The sequence below is a fragment of the Cyprinodon tularosa genome, unplaced genomic scaffold (genome assembly GCF_016077235.1).
Source record: "Cyprinodon tularosa strain WSP-4 unplaced genomic scaffold, ASM1607723v1 ctg222, whole genome shotgun sequence".
In the NCBI taxonomy this organism is placed as follows: Eukaryota; Metazoa; Chordata; class Actinopteri; order Cyprinodontiformes; family Cyprinodontidae; genus Cyprinodon; species Cyprinodon tularosa.
In genome coordinates, this window is record NW_024038830.1 from 1,385,024 (window position 1) to 1,407,439 (window position 22,416).

Genomic DNA, 22,416 nt, shown 5'->3' on the forward strand with positions numbered 1-22,416 from the left:
GTTTTGACTTCGTGTGGACGGGGCCTAAATCTCACCATGGTGTTATCTAGTACTTCCAAGCTAAATGCCTTGAGCTTTAAACAAGGCAAACTAGGGGCTGGTCAACACATTGCATTTGTAAAAAAAAAAACAATTATAAAAACGTAATTTCCATATTTTTTGGTCATTTATGTGGTGATAATACACTTAAAGAAGGTTTGCCTCCACACAAAAAAACGAGCTGCATCTAGCGTGCAAATCTATGCACGTGGGCTGGAGGTAAGCAATTTTCCATGTCACAGTAGAGTCCAGAGATAATGGTTTCTGGACAAGAGAACTTTCAAGGCCATGATAACAAAGCCAAACATGTTTATGCTTGTGGTTAAAACAGAAGAAACTCAAAATCAAATCACAATTGTAGTTTAGGCCAGAAGAAATGGCACTTTAGATTTTTGGCAAGATGCTGCAATCATGTCACCTGTGTGGGATTTTAGTCTTATTAAGCAGGAACGTCCATATTAAGTAGTTGGTGACCTGGTTTGTGCTTATAATTTGTATCTCATGTTGAAATACGTTTTATTCAGTTTCTTTATTGACATTATATGAAGATTTAATATTGCTAAAACTTATATTAAACATAAGAACTTATAGATTGCAGTAAGTGGTGACTTCTTTCATGATTGTATTTTTACTCCTTTAGAAGCAGAACCAAGGGTGTCAATTGGACACTGATAGGGACATTAGTCCATCCAATTTGAATCTCCTCAGAGGGATTTATTTCTCTGATCCAAAGCACTGCTTGCTCCCAGCGCTGTTAAAAAGCTCAGAGCCAATGAGAAACATCAAAGTTATTCCAGATTGAGGCCTTCCTCCTGGGGCTCCTACCTATGTCCTCCACCTGCTCCAGATAGTCGTTATAGTCTCTCAGGCTGGAGAAGTCGAATTCTCTCTTATTATAGCTGTGGAAAACAAAAGGAGCGATCACATGGCAAGCACAGACAACAACAGCATCCATTAAATCAACCATTTTATAAACCATCTCTGCATTCTGCCCAATATACACATGCATTAGAACTCAATTAGGGGGCTATTAAAATACACTGATAAGATGGAGTGAAAGAGGGTAGGGAGGGGCTGCGGAGTAAAAACCTGTCAGAGAAAAGGGTTCTGCCCCCACCCCCCCGGGGAGACTCATTGTCTACAAAACAAACAGTGTAATGAGGAAGACAAAGGCAGCTTAAGAAGTGGGAGGAGGCCTGGAGTAACATATAAACACACAGAACCACACCCCTAATGCTTCACCCCCCCACCCCAACCCAACTCACTCACATTTTCATCACCTTCTTGCGGATCTCTACTTCCTTGTCCACTGAAGCATCTTCGAAGAGCTGCACGCGAAAGTTGCTCTTCCTCAGAGGCGTGTCGCACTGCACGCAGTTCCCCGAGCCACGCACAAACAGCATTTCCACACAGTTCTCGCATCTGCAAGAGGGACAAGAAGACACAAATTATAAGGATGACAACACAGCCAAACAGCTTTGAGTGGCTGCTTGTACAAATACATTTTTGTACACATTTCTCCATGAGTAATCTTTGGAGCAGCGGATGATGATGATGGGAGAAAGGAATATTTCTTCTAAGTGCATGAAAGATGGCCGGGATTAGGATTTGACTGTCGATTAGGCCGCCTCACACTCTCAGGCCAGAGAAAATTAGCCTGACATCCATTCTGTCGAGCGTCTGTCTGCACTGGAAAATTTTTGCTTTATTGTTATTTCAGCAAACCTCAACCATTCTGCTGGTGAAGATTCTCAGTCAACCATTCCTCCACGTTGCGTAACAAAAGAAAATCCATCTCAGTAATTTGTGCAGACTTCATGCACAGAACAGATTATATGTTGAGCAATTTGGGGCGGAAAACCTCAGGCTTTTGTGTTTTTCATTTATACCTGATAGGTTTGTGATTTTAAAGCTAAAACAACAAATTTAGAAAATAATTCATTATTTTTTATTATGTCTGCCATATATTTTTGTAATAAAGTTTCATATCCCTCAAACTGAAACTGATATTTTTTCAAATATATTAAGTTTTACCATTAAAGACAACCTGTTATTACAACGGAGTTTCAAGTGTTATGTCTATTTAAAAAGAAGCAGAGCATCTGACCTTTGTACAGAAGTCTCAGTCCTCCATGAAACCCCAAAATCTTACCTGCATGTCTCTTCACTCCATTTCCTCACAGACCATTTTCAAAATAAAGGCGCTAAAGCCACAATTTTCTTCTATTTCATGAGAGGTAGAATAAAAAACAAATAATAAAGATATTGCCCATTTGGTTAAATGGAGGACTAAAACATTATTAACCCTGTTTTCAAAAAGCTGTGATCAATTCCAACAACATAAATAGTTCCCCTGTGAAAACATAATGCATGCTAACGATTTTAAAAAGCAATATGCCCCGATCTGAAAAAATCCAACACCAGACTTCCATCAGTCTGGCAAAGGTTACAAAATCAATTCTAAGACTTTCCTACTCCATTAAACATCAGTGAGAGCCACGATTTTACATCTTACATTTAAATAGACAACATCTTATGATCCTCAAATGTTTTGGGATATTTTATCAACTGACAAAATAGGTAGAACTTTTTGCACATCTGAGGTAAAACTATCAGTATTTCAGACAAAGAGCCTTGCGCTTCCAGTCAAACATGGGGGTATTTTAAAGGTCTGGTCCAGCTTTGCTGCTTTAGGACCTGCACATCTAGCCGTAAGTGATGGAAGCAAGAATTATGTTGTTTGCCAGATAATCCAGGAATAGGTCCAGCTATAATTTTGTGATTTAGGTTCAAACAGGTGGGCAATGCACGGGTCAAACAGGTCAAAAACGCAAAATCAAAGTTTTGAAGCGGCCGAGTCAAACTCCAGACTATGAAACTCGATTAAATCATTATTTGAAAACTGATATTTGTATTAACTTAGATTATCTTTAATCGACATTAAAATGCATTTGATGCAAAAAAACATTTATGTGTGAATTAAAAGCATAGGAATGGAAATTTAACATAAAACATAACAGAAGAGTCATAATAAGTTTCTCATCTGGTCTTCAATCTCTCACATAATGCTGGACTTCTAATAGAGGATGAAATTTAAAATGAAAAACTGAGGATCTCCCAGTCTGGAAGGTTTGCTCTATGCATCTTCTCAACAATGTCTAAGGCAGCCTGATCAGCAGGCACACCTGAGGGCACAATCCTGAGTCTACCAATCAATCACACCTTTATGCAGGTAGGCGTTTACCCATCAGTTACACTCAAGTGGAGAGTAGACACTGCAGACAATGGGAATGTCCCTTTGTTTCCCCCTGAGAGACAGGAGAGGCTGGATAAACGTTTGCACAGTCGATCTTTTAATCAAGTCTCCATGGAGCTTTATTGCCACACAAATCCAACTTCCAGCTCATGACCACCCTCACAAAAATGGACATCTGGTTTCCCAAACATCACCCTCAGTTTTAAAGCACCAGGCATCATCTGAATTTTAGAGCAATTTGAGAAGAAAAGCATGTTTTTCAGAACACCTCACTGGCGGTATGGTTGAGTCACTGCGTTGCAGTGGAATCGAGCCAAATCAGAAGTAGAGCAGAGAGTTCAGAACAGAGGCATCCTCAAAGACGTTTTACCTAATCAGCAGGACACAAAGCACAAAACAGAGCAAAAGAGGAAAGTGCATAGACATGGAATTTCTCTGTTTACATCTAAAGCTTCCAATAAGGGTCAAACAAACCCAACCTGCCACGACTGAAAGCACTAATACTATCAGGCGTCTGTTTGGCTTGGCCATAGCCAAGCTGAAATGTTGAAAATGAAAGCAAAGCGGCGGCCAGAAACATGTGTGGTGTCCAGTTGACGTCTCAGAGGTCGGAGTGCTCCCTGGAAGAGGCAGATGTTCTATGCGGCCTCAGGCTACAGCACATCTATAGGCCTCACCATATGGAGGTGGATGGAGGGATTCTGCTTGTTTCCACAGGCCCACAAAGAGCCCATTCATCAACACGGGGCAAGGAGCGGGGAGTAGCTTGCCCCCTGCCCCATAAATGGACCACACAACAGAACCCTCTTAAGGGGAAATCCTGTGTAACTCTAGAGTCGAGAGGTGACCCCTTAAAATAAGGGTGGAGACTTTCCGTATTCTGCTCTCTGCCAGCTTTAATGTTCAGAGACATCTTGCCACTGAAACCCTGCTCAGACAGAAAGACGTTTCAGGGGTAGCAGCTTGCCAATTCTATGTCCCAGGGCTGTTGTTGCTGACAGAGGGCTTTGGACTCCTCCCTCTCTCACCTGTCCTGCTCAGAGCTCCAGGCTCCTATCTCTTCATCTGCAGCTGTCAGCAGGTCAGAGAGGGGGGTGGTAATAGGAAGGTAAACAGGGTCCTCCTGGCTCAGCAAAGAGACTCTGCCAGCACATCCCAACACTACCACCCCATTGTCACACAGCCTGCATCTTTGCAGGAAAGAGCCAGAGCAAAGGATGCCTACGGGTTACTCTAATAGAGTCGTTGACCTTCCCAGACCAAAGACTGAGTCCAGACTGCGCTAGGAAAAATAAACCTGGGAAAACAAATTGATCATCAAAGATCTGATACAAGGTGTAGCTGAACATTACAAAACAGGTAAAACATATAATAGGACATCCAAGGACTGTAGAATGCCAATCAGCAGTGTTCAAACATAAACTAAGGAGTGAAATATGAGGGATTTAGGAAGATCAACAGCAGTTTGAGCCCTTGAAAAGTGTTGATGATGAGAACAAAAAAAAAAAGTCTCAGAAAATACTAGGGCTGTGCAATATTGCTTAAAATTGCATAAGCATTTCATATCAGTTGATCTTAATAATTATTAAGATAAGCTATTTTTTTGTTTTTTTATCCACTTGAAATTAAGGCAAAAAATAACAAAATGTTTAGTTTTAACTACGGCTGCAACTAACGAATATTTTACAAATTGATTAATCTGTCGATTATTTCTTCCATTAATTGCTAATAACCGGACAGCCAAAGGTTTTTTTTACGAAATTAAACAAGTTGAAACTCAAACTTCTCGAATAAAGGATTTCTGCATAGAGTGTACTGACAGATGGAAAAGTTTCTTTTTTGTCTTAAATGCACATTTTATATATATATATTTTTTAAAATCTTGGTAAAATTACTGCTCTAAGTGGGTCGCTTTATCAGCTAAAGCCATGTTTTAGGGTCATTATACTCCAGTTAACGATTAATCGATTACTTAATTAGTTGACAATTATTTCAATAATTGATTAATCATGATTAATCCGATTAATTGTTTCAACCCTAGTTGTAACCCAAAACCTATAAAAATATAACCTTAACCTTTAAATATAGGTCAGCTCTACTACCATTTAAACTTAACAAACATGGTTAAGATGCAAAGATTTCTCCCAATGCCTACATTCCCCAGAATGCCACACAGTTCTGGGTAAGGCTTCACCTAAATGATAAATAAATAATTTAGGTGATATGGAGATATGAAGTGATATTGCTTTATTGTGCTTCCCAAGAAAACAATGAAGAAAATTTGAGCTTTTTAACATAAAGGCTTCAATATCTAGAAGAACTGATGGTTTCATGTCAGCTTCCTAACCTCAGCGTCATTGAGGAACTGTTAGAAATATTTATTTATACTCCGTTTGTGTTTCATGGGTTGTGTACTAATGAACTATTATGATGTATAATGTGTGATTCATCGTTTATTAACTCTTGTTAAAAATCGTTCCAGATAAAGGTCATGCAATGGACGGGTTGTGAAAGAGGCCTGAACATCTATCACATGTTTCTTCTAAACATGTGTTCTTGGAACAATTCAATTGTAAAACAACCACATGCTTTGTTTTAACATATGTGCTGAGGTTTAAAGTAAGATCATTTTGTTTCCCTTTCCCTTAGTTAAACCTCAGCTTGTGTAATTAGGGACATCCCCTGACTTCAATAAATAGCGAGGAGAAAGCTGAAGACTGCAGAGTGGGTTGGAGATTTATAAACTCCACAGTCTCTTCCTACTCTCCTCGCGAGTAAAACTAAATTAATTTTCTCTGTGCCTTCTTTGTTTCCCTGTATGTATGTATGATGTTTTAGGTGCTTAGACCTGACAGGAACCTTTCAGGCATTTCAAACATACAGTTCATAAAAGGGAAGTCATGGATCTAGCAGAGCTGGAGAAGAATGGAAAGTTTAAATGAAGGGGATCTTCCATGACAACCAGCTAAGACCTCCAGCTGAGTTTGGTTTAGAGCAGGACACGTTTTATACAACTAGATCATGTTAACTCTGGATATGAGCTGCTGGATTAGTTCTGTTTCATATTAATTTCTGTAATATTGCTTAAATAAAATTTTAATGCATTATTTTAACTAGTCAGACCAACTTAAAATGTCAAGTATTTGAATCAATGTTTTCAGTTCACAAAAGATTTATAGTATTAAACATGTCAAACACCCACTTTAGGACATTTCTGGTGACACAAGTCTGTCCAATAAAAGTAGAGTTAGATTATTATTAGACTATTAAACAAACACTGGTGGTCTTTTCTGATCTATATTTCATCTATTGCCTAGATAGATGTGAACTGGTGATGATAATTATAATAACAATGGTGTCCAACAAGCTACATTTTAGTTCTTTGTGTTAATAGCTTATCCTCTCTTTAAGCCTCACATTAACCCACTCCTGATCACACCTACATTTGTTTTGCCGAATGTTCAATGCGTCAAATACCAACAGACAAGGGCCAGAAGTCATTCTGCAAACATCATACATAAAACACATCAAGCTCTTCTGATGACAGATGTGCATCCAAAATGTGCTCTGGTGGAGTTTAAATTTAGAGGCGCGGAGCGGAATGACAAAGTAATGTGAGGCTGAACGATACAAGTCAACAAAACTTCCACGGTTTGCTTTTGCTCAGTTTGAATAGCAAAGCACGTGCCTTTTACAGCAATAACCGGGTTTTAATTCAAAAACGTAATGATTCCATATTTAAACTATTTAAAAGCTGTTTTTTTGAAAGGTGAAATGTACTTCTGTCCATTTTCATAGAGCCTAATAACAACAGATGTAATTTGAAGGTAGTTTCTGATTAATATGCTAATATACAAAATCCAAATTCAGTTCAGATAATTCAATCAGTTATTGTAGCTTTTTAGAGCAATGTGATTTGATCCTAATTATAACAGAGAACAATCAAGATCAACATAGTGTCGATCATATAACTGGTTAAAGGTGATCTAGAAGCCAAGGGTGCACATTAAACTATATAGAAAAACAACTTGTCAGTTAAACTATTGAGACCTGAGCTGGCTTTTAGATTCTACAAAACAAATATTAAAACGTCCCTAGAATTATATCAGAGATGACAGAAATAAGGGAACAGACGCATATACCGCATAAATATTCTGTCACACCAGCTCTAAGCAGGAGCAAAGCCAAGGTGACCTGAGCCACAACGTCACTGAAATTGCTTCATTTGCAGAAATGTTTTAATTTTCCTGGATCCAGACCGAGCGAGACGAGCTATGAGCCCCTCTGACCTGATGACCAAGCACCAGCACTTCCAAACGCTACGCTCAATAAGCAGAAGAGAGGGTCGGAAAAGTCATGTTCTTGAGGCCACTAGCTGCAGGACATCCGCTGAAAGGGCACAGCTTCTGATAGGTTTACGTCTAGGCTTCTGTAAACAGGTGACAGAATAAGCTAAAGCCTTAACCGCTGATTAAAAATAAACCATGTAAAACTCTACTGACTGATTTGTTTTTACCTGTGATGAAACATTTCTATTCTTCTTAGAAATGCCTCCTAAATTGATTCTTACTAATTTTGTGTTAGTAACATCTTAGAACAGAAATTTAGTTAGCATCGACAGCTTAGCATCATTTGAAAAACTAGTTTTATGATTTGGGCAAAATGTAAGGAGAGCTGCAAATAATTTAATTTTGTTTTTTATACACTCTGTGTATACGAAATGACAATAAAAGGTGTCTGAGTCTAAGTGGATAAAGACAACATCTTACTTTAAACAGAACCTGAAGAGCTAAGAAAAAGAATCACATTTAAAAAGTTAGTTATGGCTAGAAGATTAAATCCATTCTTCAACAACCTAAGGATTTGAAAGGCAGTAAATGCACACTTGTTAAGATTACGAACCAACAACACAACCTTGAATGAAATCTTCTCTAATACAGGCAATACAAGCTCCAAAATCCACAAATACCCTCATTAGTATGTGGTTAAACTTCCTTTAAGTCGCATCTCAACCACTCGCAGCCATCAAAGAGGTTTTGCCAGCACTCTGGTTGGATCTTTGAACACTATTCTGGACAAGATTTGCAGAGTTAATTGGCTTCCTGGCAGAGATTCAGTTTCTAAAAATGGTTTAGAAAATTTCAATAGATATGAGAAGGACACAGCTATGGGAAGAGCAATCTAGAAAGCTAAATGTCAGGAAGCTCTTGCAGTTTTCTAAGCCATATGCCATTCCTGATTCAACCAGTAAATAAACCCAAGTGCCCTGAAATAAAGCAAAAATCTTCTACTACTGCACCCCAGGACTGTGTTTCATGTCATTGTCCTAATAAAGCACAAAACCATCTGCAAGTATCCACAACCAGACCCAGATTATTCTCATCAAATGAAGGAGTTTAATGAAGATGTTCAGGAAGCCCACAATTAAATGAAAATTGTTCACATGGCACGGTGACTGTCAATAATGGAGCCTGCTTAGCATCACTATGAACTAAGGGGTTCATAACCAAGAATGAAGTCCTTATTTCAAAATCAGTATCTTAATGTTGGCCTTATATCTGCAGCACCCAGTATGGACAAGCAAAATATCCTCTGGAGAAATGTTTAAGGGGCAAAGATTGAGTTATCTGTTCAAACCTTTAAGAACATTTTTGAAGCAGGGATGTCACCAATGAGTATTTTAGGATTGTGTCAATCTATTGATTTTTTTTTCCCAATTAATGGTAAGATAGCAAAAGGTGCCTGAAAGAAACTTTTATACAGAATTTAGACCAGGTAAAGTTAAAACTGTTCCAGTTGATGAATTCTGGATAATCACGGACAAACAAAAGGTTTTTCATCATAAATGCAAAATCTATATATTTTTTTTACTATTTTGGCATATTCACTGCTCTGATTGGGATGCTGTTTTATCTAATGGCATATATTAGTCTGTATATCTCCAGCTAATGATTAATAGATTACTAAAGCTGACAATCATTTTATTAATCAACCACTATTGTTTCAGCCCTAATTTGAAGGAGCCAAAGAAGCTTTGAAATCTAAGAACACTACAAACTGTCACGCATGGTGGTGGCAGTATCATGCTGTGGGGCTGCTTGATTGCCAATAGTATTTTTGCACTGCATAAGCATTGTAATTTTAAATAAGGACATTCCTATTTTCTCTCCGTGGACTACGATGACATTATCTAAATAGAGTGTTTGTTGCTCTCTTGTTAAAAGGCTGGACATATAAGTTGTTTTTGTTTTATAATTAATGCAAGACTCTTCTTTCCAATTGTACATATAAGTTTAGGATGGATGCAAAAGCTTGATCTGGTCTTTTAGCGTCCCAGATTTTAATCCATTTATCATACTTGGTATTAGGATCCAATTAAAACTGTTGAATTTTCTCAAAAAGAATAGAAGATTTGGTAAAAAAACATTTTTTTTTCTGCTTCACATATTTGTTAGTTATAAAATATCAATGTTAAAGACAATTCCCACTCTTTAGATTCATGAAACAGCTTTGTTTTGTGTTTTTTTTTTTTCTGGTTTTGAAATTACAATGAACTGTACTTGGTTTTGGTTGCTAAAACCAACCAAAACCAAGCATTCTCTCTGTTTTAAAACAGAGAGAATGCCAATATCATCATAAAATTAAAGGGATTATAACAATGCAACAGACTCCTTAGATGTTATATTTCAGGTGCATAACTTCTCATATTAATAATGAATGCAACCAATGAGAGACTTTGCCAATTGTTCTTTTAAAAATCCAGGAAAATTTTAATTTCCAAACACACTTAAGAATCTGGAAAATGATATACACACTTAGATAATGAAAAAAAGGTACAAAATGTTTGTTTCTCATTAAGTTATTAAACAATAACATCAAAGTAATTTAACTACCTATGCAGCACCGATTCGCTGCTAAAATCCTCTCAAGGTACTTTTCAAGTCGACTAGTATGGTCTATACAGGGAAACATAGAATTAATCCCATCAGATTTCAGATATAGAATCCTAATCTGTATAAATCTGAACAATCAATATCTCTAAATCTTATTTAATATCCTCCTTTTGAGCTTTTCTTTATAAAACTTTCAGATTATTCTGTTTTCCTTGGGCTGCTGAAAAAGTTGTTTTATGCTTACATTCTGTCTTACTGATATTAAATAAGCATCAGTGCTTCTATGAAACTGTAGGGGGAGAGTTGGGTTGCATTATGGACAGATCCCCATAGAGTCACACAGGTAAAAACAACATATCCAGCTGACCCAGCAGGCATGTTTAAAACTGTAGGAGGAAGAAACGCTTGGCTGGGATTTGAACCGAGAACCTTCATGCTGCAAAACAGTTTTACCAACTGCGTCACTGTAGGCATGCACAATAACAAAATAGAGAGTTAATCTGTTATGTTAACAATATATCATATTTTTATTCTATACACTGTAAATATTAGTCTAAATAGCTTAATTAGAATGTGTCAGCGATAGGATGGGTGCATTAAAGATGCAGTAATCTGATCAGGAGTTCATTTTTACAGGTTTAGTTTAATTAAACATGGTCTGAAAGGAGAAGAAAATAAACTATCACTCTTTTTTGGAATAAAACAAAAACAAACGCAAGCAATTGAATTCAATTAAACGCTAAACCCAGGTTAGATGCTCCTTTGCTGACATCTAAGTGCTGTCTCTCAGTTTCCCTGTGGATTATTCCATAAACTCAGCTTTGTTTTAGAGAAATAATCCCGGTTATCAGGACTCACAGCGTGTGGCCGCAGACGTTCACCATCAGCTTCAGGGACGGGTTGCGGTACTTGGTGGTTTTGCATCTCGGACAACCTTGGTCGTCCATTTTTCCCTTCTGTTTGAGACAGGCTTCAGAAAAAAGTAATCATCTGTAAGATAAGAGCGCCGAGGAGAACTAAGGCGTCACACCAAAAGCGCTCCGGTGGAAAACTGCTCAATAACAATGGTTCCTATTCCGCAGAAGAAAAAAAAGTGAAATATCTCGATGTACATTCTGGTGTACATACAAACAACAGCTTCATTTATAAATTCAATCTTCTTTGATAGCACTCAATGAGCATCCCTTGTCTTCATATAGCATATACCAACTCTACAAGAGGGGGGGCCAATCCTGAAGCGAACTAAGGGCCCCAAAAACCATCAAGGAAAATCTATTTTTTAATTCTGACATGGACAATATATTTTTTAGTTTTTTTATGCATTGATTAAGAATGATAATACTGTCATTTTTGACATGACAGATTCAGCATACATAATCTAGCATTTTTAGGTGCTTAAAATGTATTTCTTGAGATTTTGAATTTACAGTTTACAACATAAATCTTAGAAAAGCTGCAAAACTAAAATATTATTTTTAAATTTTTGTGTTATCATAGTTAACTTCTGATGCAATTAGTTTAAATGTTCATTGTTTTTTTTTTATTTAATTTGTTTACAAATACATCTCAGCAAATAAACAATAATCAATCGTCCATTAAAGTGGAACAGGGTGGTGATGGTTTAAACAGGAAGAGAATTGTCCCTAAAACACCTTGCAAAAACTTTCTAAACTTTTCACAATCTGAGTGCACCTCTTGTTCACAGTAACCTTTATGTAAACTCACAGATTTTCTGAAAAATGTTCATCTGGACATTGAACTACCTCTTTTTTTTATTTAAATGTAAGTATTTGGGCTGACTGTGATGCTGAAAAATAATGCTTTTTACCTTGACAGTAACCTTGATTCAATTTTGGATAAACGTCAACCCACAGCATGATGCCACTAACATGTTTCACTGTGAGTTATACACATGTTTCCGCTTTGTTTCATCAGACCAAAACTATTTCCTGCACCAGGTCTGATATTTCACCTACTTTTGAATATTTTCTCTGCAAGACAAAAAAAAAAAAGAGACCTGCTTTGGAGATCCTAGTCTAAATATACAGTGAGTACAGAAGGGTGTTGTTTCACATAGACCACCAGAACTTGCTAGAAATGTTTCTGTCAACCTCCGCAATGCCTAAGTATCCAGTTTCTGTTTTTATTTTTATTAATTTCAAATAAAGCTCCAGAATTTCATACACTTTTGAAATAGTTGATCACCACATTATCTTTACTATAAATATAAAATTTCCTTTCTGTACTCTTTTCCTGGCTTAAAGAATCTGACATGCTTGATTATTTAAGCCCTCCAAGAATAACAAAGCTTTAGCTTAAAAATGACTTTAAAAATGATACAAAGATTTCCTATGATTAATGGCAGTGTGAACCAAAGACAACTGAATGCTAAAAATGAATTAAAAAATACTTTGATAAAGGCTCAAACCCTCACCTTATTTCATCTTAATTTATTTCAATAATTTTTAAGACACTTTGTTTCTCTGATTTCTAGTTTGATGGTACCAAAGACATAATATTTACATAAAATACTGGTTAACAAATCATCATTCTAACTGGGGTTGTAATCTTTAGAGACACTCTAAGCATTTAAATACGGTAAGTATAATAAATTGATTGTGTTCAAATTAACTAATACGTTTTTGGATTAGAAAGAACTGTACATATATTTATTCCACCTCCTTTTATAAATCACAACATGCCTTGCCAAAAAAAGGAAATCTATCTATCTATCTATCTATCTATCTATCTATCTATCTATCTATCTATCTATCCATCCATCCATCCATCCATCCATCCATCCATCCATTCATCCATGCATTTTATATTTATATTTTAAAGAAACCATATCAAAGTGCTATTTCCAGCAGGATGTTTTCACTTAACTAATTTAATCTTTAATTATTAACTCCATTAGAACAATGATTATTTCGATGTAAGGTCAATGTTGGATTATAAAAATCATAAAATTGCAAACAGAAATTGTAAAGGAATAATTATTAATTGTTTTGGATGGATTTTTTCTAAGATTGTTTTGTTAGAGCTTAGTAATGAATTTTCCTTAATACAGTTTATTTATAGTTCATAAATGATTTTACTACAGTTCAATACAAAACCTATTTTATCATATGTTGCAGTATGTTGAATTTATAGACGGAATATACGTATATAGCTCATATGTTTAAATGTAGAGCTCTTTTGGGAATATTTGGGGTATTTTTGTATAGCCTGGTTATAAAATATCACTCCTGAAAGCAGTTTGTTTGTCACTTTGGTTAAATTGGCAATTTGAACAACAAAAAAGGTGAAGATGGTGGTTTTGCAGAAACTTATTTTAAAATTCTTTAGAGATCTCATGCGCTCGTTTAGAATTTGTTTTGTTTTTCCACATTTTGATTTGTTCTCTTCTGAGGCCAGCAACATAAAAAGTACTTACAATAACAATGTGCAAATGAAGAATAAGATTGAAATCAGTCTTTTTTTATTTTTTGTGATGTTTTGTTTGTATTTTCTTTAGAGAAATTTAATGAGAGCACTCCCATATTTCCCCTTGGATTTCTCTGCCTTGATGTGGGTATAAAACACTTTTGTGCATACCTTCATGCAATACAGCCACTGAGAACAGAGGCCACAAGAACTTCCCGTTCCCACGATCCCAAAAGCACTCACCTTGCACAGGTGAACACCGGGAATAAAGCCCTGCTGGAAGCTCATTGACTGACAGCTGAAAGCCAAACATTCGCGCATGAATCGCGCTTGCTCCTCCCTCGTGGGGCCCTTAGCGGCCAATGGCGTGGCTCTCCTTCAGATAGACCCCAGCGTATCTCCCTCAAGCCCCAGTCCCCTCAGAGTAAAAGTCACGTTGGAAGGAAGAGGGGAGAGAGATATCTGCTTACAGCTGCTGTCAGATATCCGATCGGGTTCGCATGGCGAGGAGGTAACCTGATCGAACGGGGAGGAGTGACTCTACCAGGGAAGGCTCGAACAAAAAAAAAAAAAAAAAAATGTCTTCTTCTTCTTCTGGAGAGGTCACGGCGGTGAATGACATCAAGAGGGAAAATGTGAAGGAGGTGGATACGCGGGAGAGCATCAAGCTGGTGGCGCTGGACGCGGTGGAGTTGTCCATGGAGCGCACGGCTCCCAACGCCGACGCGGTGCGCACGGAGCTGCTGGTGAGCGCCGCTTCCTCCCTGGCTTTCTCCCCGGAGCAAGTGGCGTGCGTATGCGAGGCGCTGCAGCAGGGGGGCAACGTGGACCGGTTGGCGAGGTTCCTGTGGTCCTTACCCCAGAGCGACCTGCTCCGCGGCAACGAAAGCATCTTAAAAGCCCAAGCCCTAGTTGCCTTCCATCAAGCTCGTTACCAGGAGCTCTACAGTATTTTGGAGAATCATAGTTTCAGTCCGTCCAACCACACCTTTCTGCAGGAACTTTGGTACAAGGCCCGGTACACGGAGGCAGAGAAGGCGCGGGGGAGACCCCTGGGCGCCGTGGATAAGTACCGGATCCGGAGAAAGTATCCTCTCCCTAGGACTATCTGGGACGGTGAGGAAACGGTTTATTGTTTCAAGGAGAGGTCGCGGAACGCTCTGAAGGATCTCTACAACCAGAACAGGTACCCGTCTCCAGCCGAGAAACGGAATCTGGCCAAGATAACCGGACTCTCCTTGACCCAGGTCAGCAACTGGTTCAAAAACAGGCGACAGAGAGACAGAAACCCGTCTGAGGCGCAGTCAAAAAGGTAAGGGAACAAAGGAGAAGAGCATTTACATTTGTCTCTCTTCATCAGACCTTTTACTGGTGGAAATGATCTCTGCGTAAAAGGCGCATCATATAAAATCAAGTTTAAAAATGTTGAGCAATAACTCAACATACCTTTATTGTGTATTCTGGAAGCACATTTTACGCCCCGCACAGATAACTGGTGCGTAAAAGCGCAACAATAACAAAACTGAACCCTTTAGTACAGACAGGGTTTGTAGTGAACGAGTGAATTATTTACTAGTTATGGTTAAAGAACAGAAAAAAGCTTAAGCAGCACGCTTTTAATGTTTTGAAATATGAAGCTGTTGCCGTTCGTATCCGGTTTCAAGCGAAGCGGAGAGTCATGGAAACCAGAGGCAACCAAATATCTTCAAGCCTCAGAGATCCGGCTGACAGGCAGGCAGGCAGGCAGGCAGGAGGAGAAGGTAACTTTGATGAAAGAGTTCAAAAGGCAACTCTGGATGAGCCTGTGCCTGAACGCACAGAGATCAGAACATAAATCATTTTCATGTTAACCCTTTCTTTTTTTCCTGGACTAAAAGGATCTCAGAGCTTCCATCAGCTGCGCTTCATCTCATAATCCCACAGACACACACACACGCACTGAGATGTGAGGGTTGGTCTTTCATGTTTTTTTTTTTTTTTTTTCTTGCATTGTGTGAACAAAGATGACGCACACCTGGTGAAGGTGACCCCGTCTATCCAGCCCCCGCCCCCACTTTCACAAAGGGGCAAAATTAGTAATGTAAAAATGTCTAGAACCTGTGGATTTCCTCGGAGGGGCCCACATGTTTTTTTTTATTTTTTATTTTCATTTTTTTATGGCGGTTGGTTGTGCGTGTTCGCGGGATGGGAAGGGGGGGTGGGGGGTGGAGAAGCAGCTGTTTTAATAAGGCTTTTTTTAAGTGATAAAAAGAGAAAACAGAGCTTTTGAATTCGTTTTAGTTTCGTTGAATATATGTGTTTAAAACTGGACATGTGGATTTTAGTTTTACTTCGAAGCCATGGAAGCCGTTTGTTGTTGCCTTTTGTCGACAGAATTTATTGCACCAAATGGTTACAAGGTTGGTGCTGCTGTCAGAGCAGCTCTCTATGAGGTAGAGAGGGCCCCACGTCCACAAACAGACTGCTATTCAGCTCTGCAATAAGATGGAGTCTTTCCTTATTGTTTCCCAGAAGAGAAAAATCTTTCTAATATAAATAAAAAATGCTCTATTCAGACATGAACTGAGCTTATCTTGTTATTTGTTTTGCAACCCATCTTTTTTATTTGCTCTTACTCTGCAGTGAGTCTGATGGAAACCACAGTACAGAGGATGAGTCCAGTAAGGGACAGGAGGAGCTGTCCCCTCGTCCTCTTTCCAACTCTTCGGATGGAGTGATAAACCACGGGAGCCTCCCAGCTCAGACAGGAGCTCTGGACGGTGGAGTGGTCATCCAGCAGATTGGTGACATCAAGATGTCCACAGGATCCGGTGGTGGTGGGGTCTACAATGGCAGTCTAGCAGCCAATAATACTTCCCCTGCCGTGTTTCATAATGGTGGCTCATCGTATCTACATTCACCTGGAAACATTCTCTTCAACGGCCTCAATCTGGGCATCCAGCCTCTGGCTTTCAACCCTCTGAGGCCGCCCAGCGGCGTGCTTCTGGGGGGCTCTGCGGGGGACATGCACATGCAGACAGGCCAGGAAAAAGGAGTGATCGGTGCCGAGGAGTCCGCCCTGCACTACTCCTCCTACACGGGCTGTGTTAATGGGTCGGAGGTGAAGCTGGAGGGGGTTCATACCATGGCGGCCCAGAATGGAGGCTCCTCAGTCCTCACATTCAGCTCACCGTCAGGGTCTCTGCAGCTCGGTGGCTACAGCCTGGTCCAGGTACCGAGTGGAGTCCCTGACAGCGATGGCAGCTCCTTGCTTAACAGCGATGTAGGTCTTCCTCCCCTACAGCTGCCGTCTGCTTCATCTTCCTCCACAATTACTCAGCAAGGTGAGCTCTTAGCAAGTGATCAATTTAAAGAGGTCATTTTATAGTTGTTTTTAATTGTAAAAAATATGCAGAATTTATAAGGGTGTTGTAATGCTATTAAATTGTATTAATTATTTTATAAAAATGATTTTACCTTTAAATATAGATATTTATCAATATGTTTATGCTGTCATTTTTAAAATATTAAAACTAGTTTTCTTTTTTATCTGTTAGAGAAAAGCAGTAAATATTAGTCTTAATCTCTTCAACAACCATTAAAGCAACGACTCTTACTTATAACAGTCATATCTAGTTAATTACTTATAATCTTACCCGAATCATGAATAATACTGGCCCTGAAAGTTTTAGTCTGCACATAAAAAGATTTAACTGGAGTTAAAACCTGAGAACAAATTTATAATAGGTCAGTGTTGCTTTATATCCTCCTGAAAACCTCTGTCAGCCATCTCAGCTGTTGCCACCCAATATATCAAAGCCACCTCATTAGTCAGGCTGCAGCAAAACATGATGCACAGATGAAAGAGAAACACACGGACATTCATATTTCTAGAAGCGATGATCTGTTCAGATGAATAAAAACACATCACTCATCATCATTAATAGTGTTGATCTCCAGAGAAAGCAATGGAGGTGTGACTCATTTGGACTGAAACACTGAAACAGGGGGAAAAGAAATTACAGCACTTAATGTGACATAAAGCAGAGAACCGAGAGCAGAACCCCTCCTACCCAAAAAAACAAGAGAATTACAGCTTACATTTGAGACGGGCAGAGTAGAGCATTTGTTCTCTGGGTCACCATTGGGTCGGGCAGAAAATGCAGCAAGTGTTTGGGATGTGCAACAGTGACTCTGAGAAGAAGGTCTGTGCAGATTGTGACACCAGTAGATTTTCATCAACAAATCAGTAACCATATTATTACTGCACCAAACCCTTTAAATTTAAAACAAATAACACAGCTTCTGCTTCAGGAAATGTAATGCATTCATGTTTTCATCATTTACATGTGTTGGAAAAATACAAAAATGTTAATTCCTCGTTGACTTCAAGCAGGGCAGCTTCTTTCATATTAAGGATTTTAAGCAGATGTCAAAGCAACAGAGAAACATCCTTGTTTTCTTGTGTTTTCCTGCTGTTTTTGTATGAACTGTATTGGTTATTGCATGTTTTAACAATTTTATCTTGTATATTAATTTTGTTACATATTAACAAAGTTAATCTGTTTGCTTAAACGCAATATAACAAAGCAGGTATGCAATATGAAATCCACTGAGAGTTAAACAAGAAAAAGAAGGAAAATGATCTGGTTTAGCTGCACTGAAAGAAGTTTAAAGTAAATATCTACGCACACTGACATAAGCGATTTTTTTCCCCCCCTTATTGTCTGAAATATAGCTAGGATTACTAAAGTTTTTTCAGTTTTCCAAATTCCAGAATGAGGTTTGTCTTTTTTCTTTAGATTCAGAATCAGTGAGATCAGCGTCTCTTTATACAATTTGGGAAAGCCCAGATGATGTTACATTGAAAGCTTCTGATAGATTAACCTTATGGATGGAGGGGGGGGGGGTAGTGTTTTAAACAGCATCAGCTACAAATGTCTACATTAATAAATGGACACTCTAACTTGATCAGTACCATGGACTTGCATATGTTGACCTTGCAGCTGTACCAGGACAGTTGCAGCTAACATTAGTTCTGGTATTAGAGAGGTTTTCAATGAATGTACATATAGGCTTGGATTGCAATGTGCTGCTACTTTGACATTAGGATGCTAAAAGAGAGTTTTATTCTCTTTGCATTTATTCTGGTGTTTAGCAAATATCCATTATTTTTGTTATCCTTACTCCTTAAAACAGGAAACATTTCAAAGATGCATGTCAGATGGGAACAAATGATGGTTTAGTTTTTTAGATATCTGATTTTGTGTTCACTGTTTCGTTTCTTTGTTTGTTTGTTTTTTTCAGGTAGCATGTCTCTGAACAATGCAGTGGTAAGCTCATCCAGTCAAGACTCTTTCCAGCCACAGGACAAGCTGACTATGACATCTTTGCACCACAACACCGTTCTCTACAGCATGAGCAACCAGACTCCAATAAAGAAGGAACCTCTGGATGGAGGCATTTACTCCTCGTACCACGGCGGGCTCCACCTGGACCCCAGCGGTCAGATCAGCTACACCGGCAGCGACTCTGGGCACATCTCCTCCAGTCATGGCACCACTTCCACCACTGACGTCACCCCCATCAGCTCATCCAGTTCTGAGCCAGAGGTCTACACCACCCTCACCAACAGCACACCTCTGATGGCTCAGACGGACCCAGACGCCCATCCTCACCTGCAGCCGGCTGAGTTCCTCGGCACACATGAGGTGCACCGAGGGGCCCCATCCTCACACCTACTGGGCCCCGGGATGAACAGTGACTACATGAACATTTCAGAGAGCAAGTCGGACATTTCGGGGCCTGGGGGGATGAACGAGATGGTACGGGCGATGTGCGGGGAGCTGGAGGCTGCAGAGGGGAAGGAGCTAGCCAAACTACAGACTGTGCAGATGGACGAGGACATGTCCGACCTTTAACCTCAAACTCTGAAGCACTCACATCCACCTGAGCAGTCATACAATGAATATTTTTACTATTCAGTGTGTGTGTGTGTATTTGTGTGTGTGTGAGTTTTTAAGCATTGATTTCCTTTAAATTATTTGTTTTTATTTGAATTTTAAATGCACTCTAGTGAGAAAGGAGCCATGTAGATTGACTGCTTCAGATTATTATGAAAATGTAAAAATAAAAGAGCCTGTGGTGTGTCTAAAAAAGCCCCCGTTTGTGAGAAGAAACACTGAGACTGTTCTGGCCGATAGGAAGGAGTCCCTGCATGAGTTTAGGCTCCGTTTAAAAGAGCATTTTTTATAGACAGCACCTGCTACTTCCTGTTGAGTGGATGTGATCTGCAGAAGCAGGTGCTGGAATTCCTCGGGTCATGTGACCGGGATGTTCCTCCAAACCAAATGCGTCATGTGGGTTGAAACAAAAAGGTCACTCTGGAGTGGGGAAGAGGGAGAAAGCTTTAAGTTGAACAGCTTTACTGAAGGACTAAAAGGAATCGGTTAACCAACACAGAAAAGTTGCTGATTAAGGAAGAATTTTCCTTCAGGGAGCACTTTAATTGCTTTGAAAGCTTCTCAAGTCAATGCAAAATGCTGCTTTTATGCTTTATAACACATTTAAAACCTTGACTGGAAGAGTAAAGTTAAATGTGCCTTTCTGCAGCTAAAAATACCCAATGGTTCTGTTTTGGCATTTGCACTACCACCATGACATTACAATGTTTGAAACAACCCCTGAGCTGGACGTTTGTCATGTGTGACACGTCCAGAAGAAATGCCCACTATTGCAGCCCTGTCTCCTGTTTCCAGTCCCATCATCAACTCATGACACGGACACATAAATGATGACTTCTCTCATTCTGAGCTGTTTATAACCCAACTGCTCGCAGAATCAGGGTTCCTATGAAGTCTGAAAAAATTTGGAATCAGATTTTGTAATTTTTTTCTGGTCTTGATAAGCAAACAAAAACAAAGGAAGGGTTGTTTTTTTATGTATTGTATTGCCTAAATGTAGAATTCTTCTTTTGTATCCTCTTTTTCCTTCTTTTCCTTTCTTCCATTGCTCCTCAGTTTTTTCTTAAATCATTGTTTTAAAGGTTCAAGAAAACAAATCTCCTCTTTTGAAAAAAGATTTTGAAAGGTCAAAATCTTTTTTGACATTTCTCTTTTTATGTATTTTTTGTCTATACCTTCCTTATGTTTTTCTGTCTTCAATTTTGTTTCACGTTATTAATTTTTCCATTCATTTAGTCATTGCGTTCGTCCTTTAAACCTTTATTTTCCTAATCTCCTTCCTTCCTTCCTTCCTTCCTTCCTTCCTTCCTTCCTTCCTTCCTTCCTTCCTTTTGTGTTCTTCATTTTTCTTTCCTTTTGTTCTTCTTTCTTTTATTGTGTCCCTTTCTACATCTGTGTGTCCTCCCTTTATCTCCTTTTCTCCTTGTATCCTTTGTTCCTTTCTTCCTGTTTCTGGTTTTTCCAGTTTCTATTATTAGAGCTTACATGGTAGAAAATACATACTGACCTTTTGCTTTAGAATTACTGACAAACACAAAAGACTGAAAAACTCTGTATAAATGAATCTCGAAAAATGTTTATTTCTTTATAAAAAATTTGTGGAAACCCATTAGATAAACCCGTTTTTCCATAAGACCAGACTAAAACAGCTCCAGAGTGAAATAATTTTCAAACAAAATGATTTTATGTGACCCCAGAGTGTGTAATCATCTGTCTATGCACAGCATTAAACTAGTCCATTGATATGAGTGCCTTTTACATTTGCTGTGGGGATCCAATCAAAGTGGAAGCATCCGGGTTCAGAAAGCAGCTTCAGAGGTTTGCAGCCTCTGCCTGAATTTGAAAGTGAGGCCGTTTGTCAAGAGACACTAACACTTTTCCAAACTTGTCCAGAGTTTCTTATCGTCACATATGAGCACATTTCGACCTTACATCCAACTCATCACATGCTTTCATGCCAGAGATGCTCCCCATCTTCAGGACCTCTGAGCGGACCTTTCAATGAAAGTATCCTCAGTGCTTTAACGGAATAAAACCAAAAATGATGAGCAAAAAGTGCATCATTTGTTTTTTGTTTGTTTTTTTATCTTAGTTTGAGTTATATGTTTGTTATGTGAAATTATGTGAATGTATTTTTCTAAATCAATGTACTGGAATAAAAGTTTATATTTATAAAAACATAAAAGAGGCAGTTTCATTCCTGTAGCATGTATGATTTTACAATGACTGATAACAATATGGGATTATGGAGGTTTTAGTGACACTAAGGCTGAAAGGAATGTGAGTTCACAACAAAAAGCACATTTCCTGTCCTATATTCAAAAGTCCAGAACTGCCAGATTGGAAGGATGAAGAGGGGAGGCATGGGGGAGGCTACACGCAGTAATCCAGCAGGCCTTCTGCAGCTTTTTGCCGACCTGCAGTGATCGTTTGCACATGCTTGGCAACCTGGACTTCATTAGGTCTCCTTTTCTCATCTCAGCCTCTGTAATTCAAATAAACAGCAATGAGATTTCCAGAAGTAAAGCTCCTTTTGGGTGGGGGGTCCGAAATTTTTGTTAGCTCAGTCCAAACCAAAAGCTTTTTCCCTAAAATGAAGGGTAAACCCCACCACCCTGGTACCTTAAACATGTGGAGAAAAAGATGTGAGCTGCTGCCGGTCACTCAACTCTTCTTAGGGAATTTACTCTAAATTTGTACCTTTCTTTTGTAAAAATATATCCATCCTGGGTGAAGAGATAAGATAGAGATCCGTTTGGAGAAAAGGATGTGGTGCAGGGAATTATTTTATATACAGGAGTGTCTTCTTGGTGTATCCATGGGATATGATCTAACCAATGACCTGAATAAACAGAGGCTG

General features: G+C 38.8%; 2 protein-coding genes across 4 annotated transcripts in view; one reads left to right on the forward strand and one right to left on the reverse strand.

Moving 5' to 3' along the window:
- The window catches only part of mnat1 (MNAT1 component of CDK activating kinase), a 52,924-nt gene extending 38,813 nt beyond the window's left edge, over positions 1 to 14,111 (reverse strand). The window contains exons 1-4 of one of the 3 annotated variants that reach the window (XM_038286232.1): positions 13,858 to 14,106; positions 11,047 to 11,178; positions 1,309 to 1,461; positions 865 to 938 (exon numbers count right to left, since the gene is read on the reverse strand). In XM_038286232.1, the coding sequence (XP_038142160.1) occupies positions 865 to 938; positions 1,309 to 1,461; positions 11,047 to 11,135 (316 nt within the window). In that variant the 5' untranslated portion in view covers positions 11,136 to 11,178; positions 13,858 to 14,106. Of the gene's footprint in view, positions 1 to 864; positions 939 to 1,308; positions 1,462 to 11,046; positions 11,233 to 13,857 lie in introns of those variants that run through there. The other 2 variants (XM_038286233.1, XM_038286231.1) reach the window with 2 other exon arrangements.
- Positions 14,019 to 21,741, forward strand: six4a (SIX homeobox 4a). Its single transcript, XM_038286230.1, has 3 exons — positions 14,019 to 14,926; positions 16,237 to 16,937; positions 18,901 to 21,741. Exons 1-3 carry the CDS (start codon positions 14,193 to 14,195, stop codon positions 19,512 to 19,514), a joined length of 2,049 nt encoding a protein of 682 aa, XP_038142158.1. The 5' UTR covers positions 14,019 to 14,192; the 3' UTR covers positions 19,515 to 21,741.
- Positions 21,742 to 22,416: the final 675 nt, after the last annotated feature.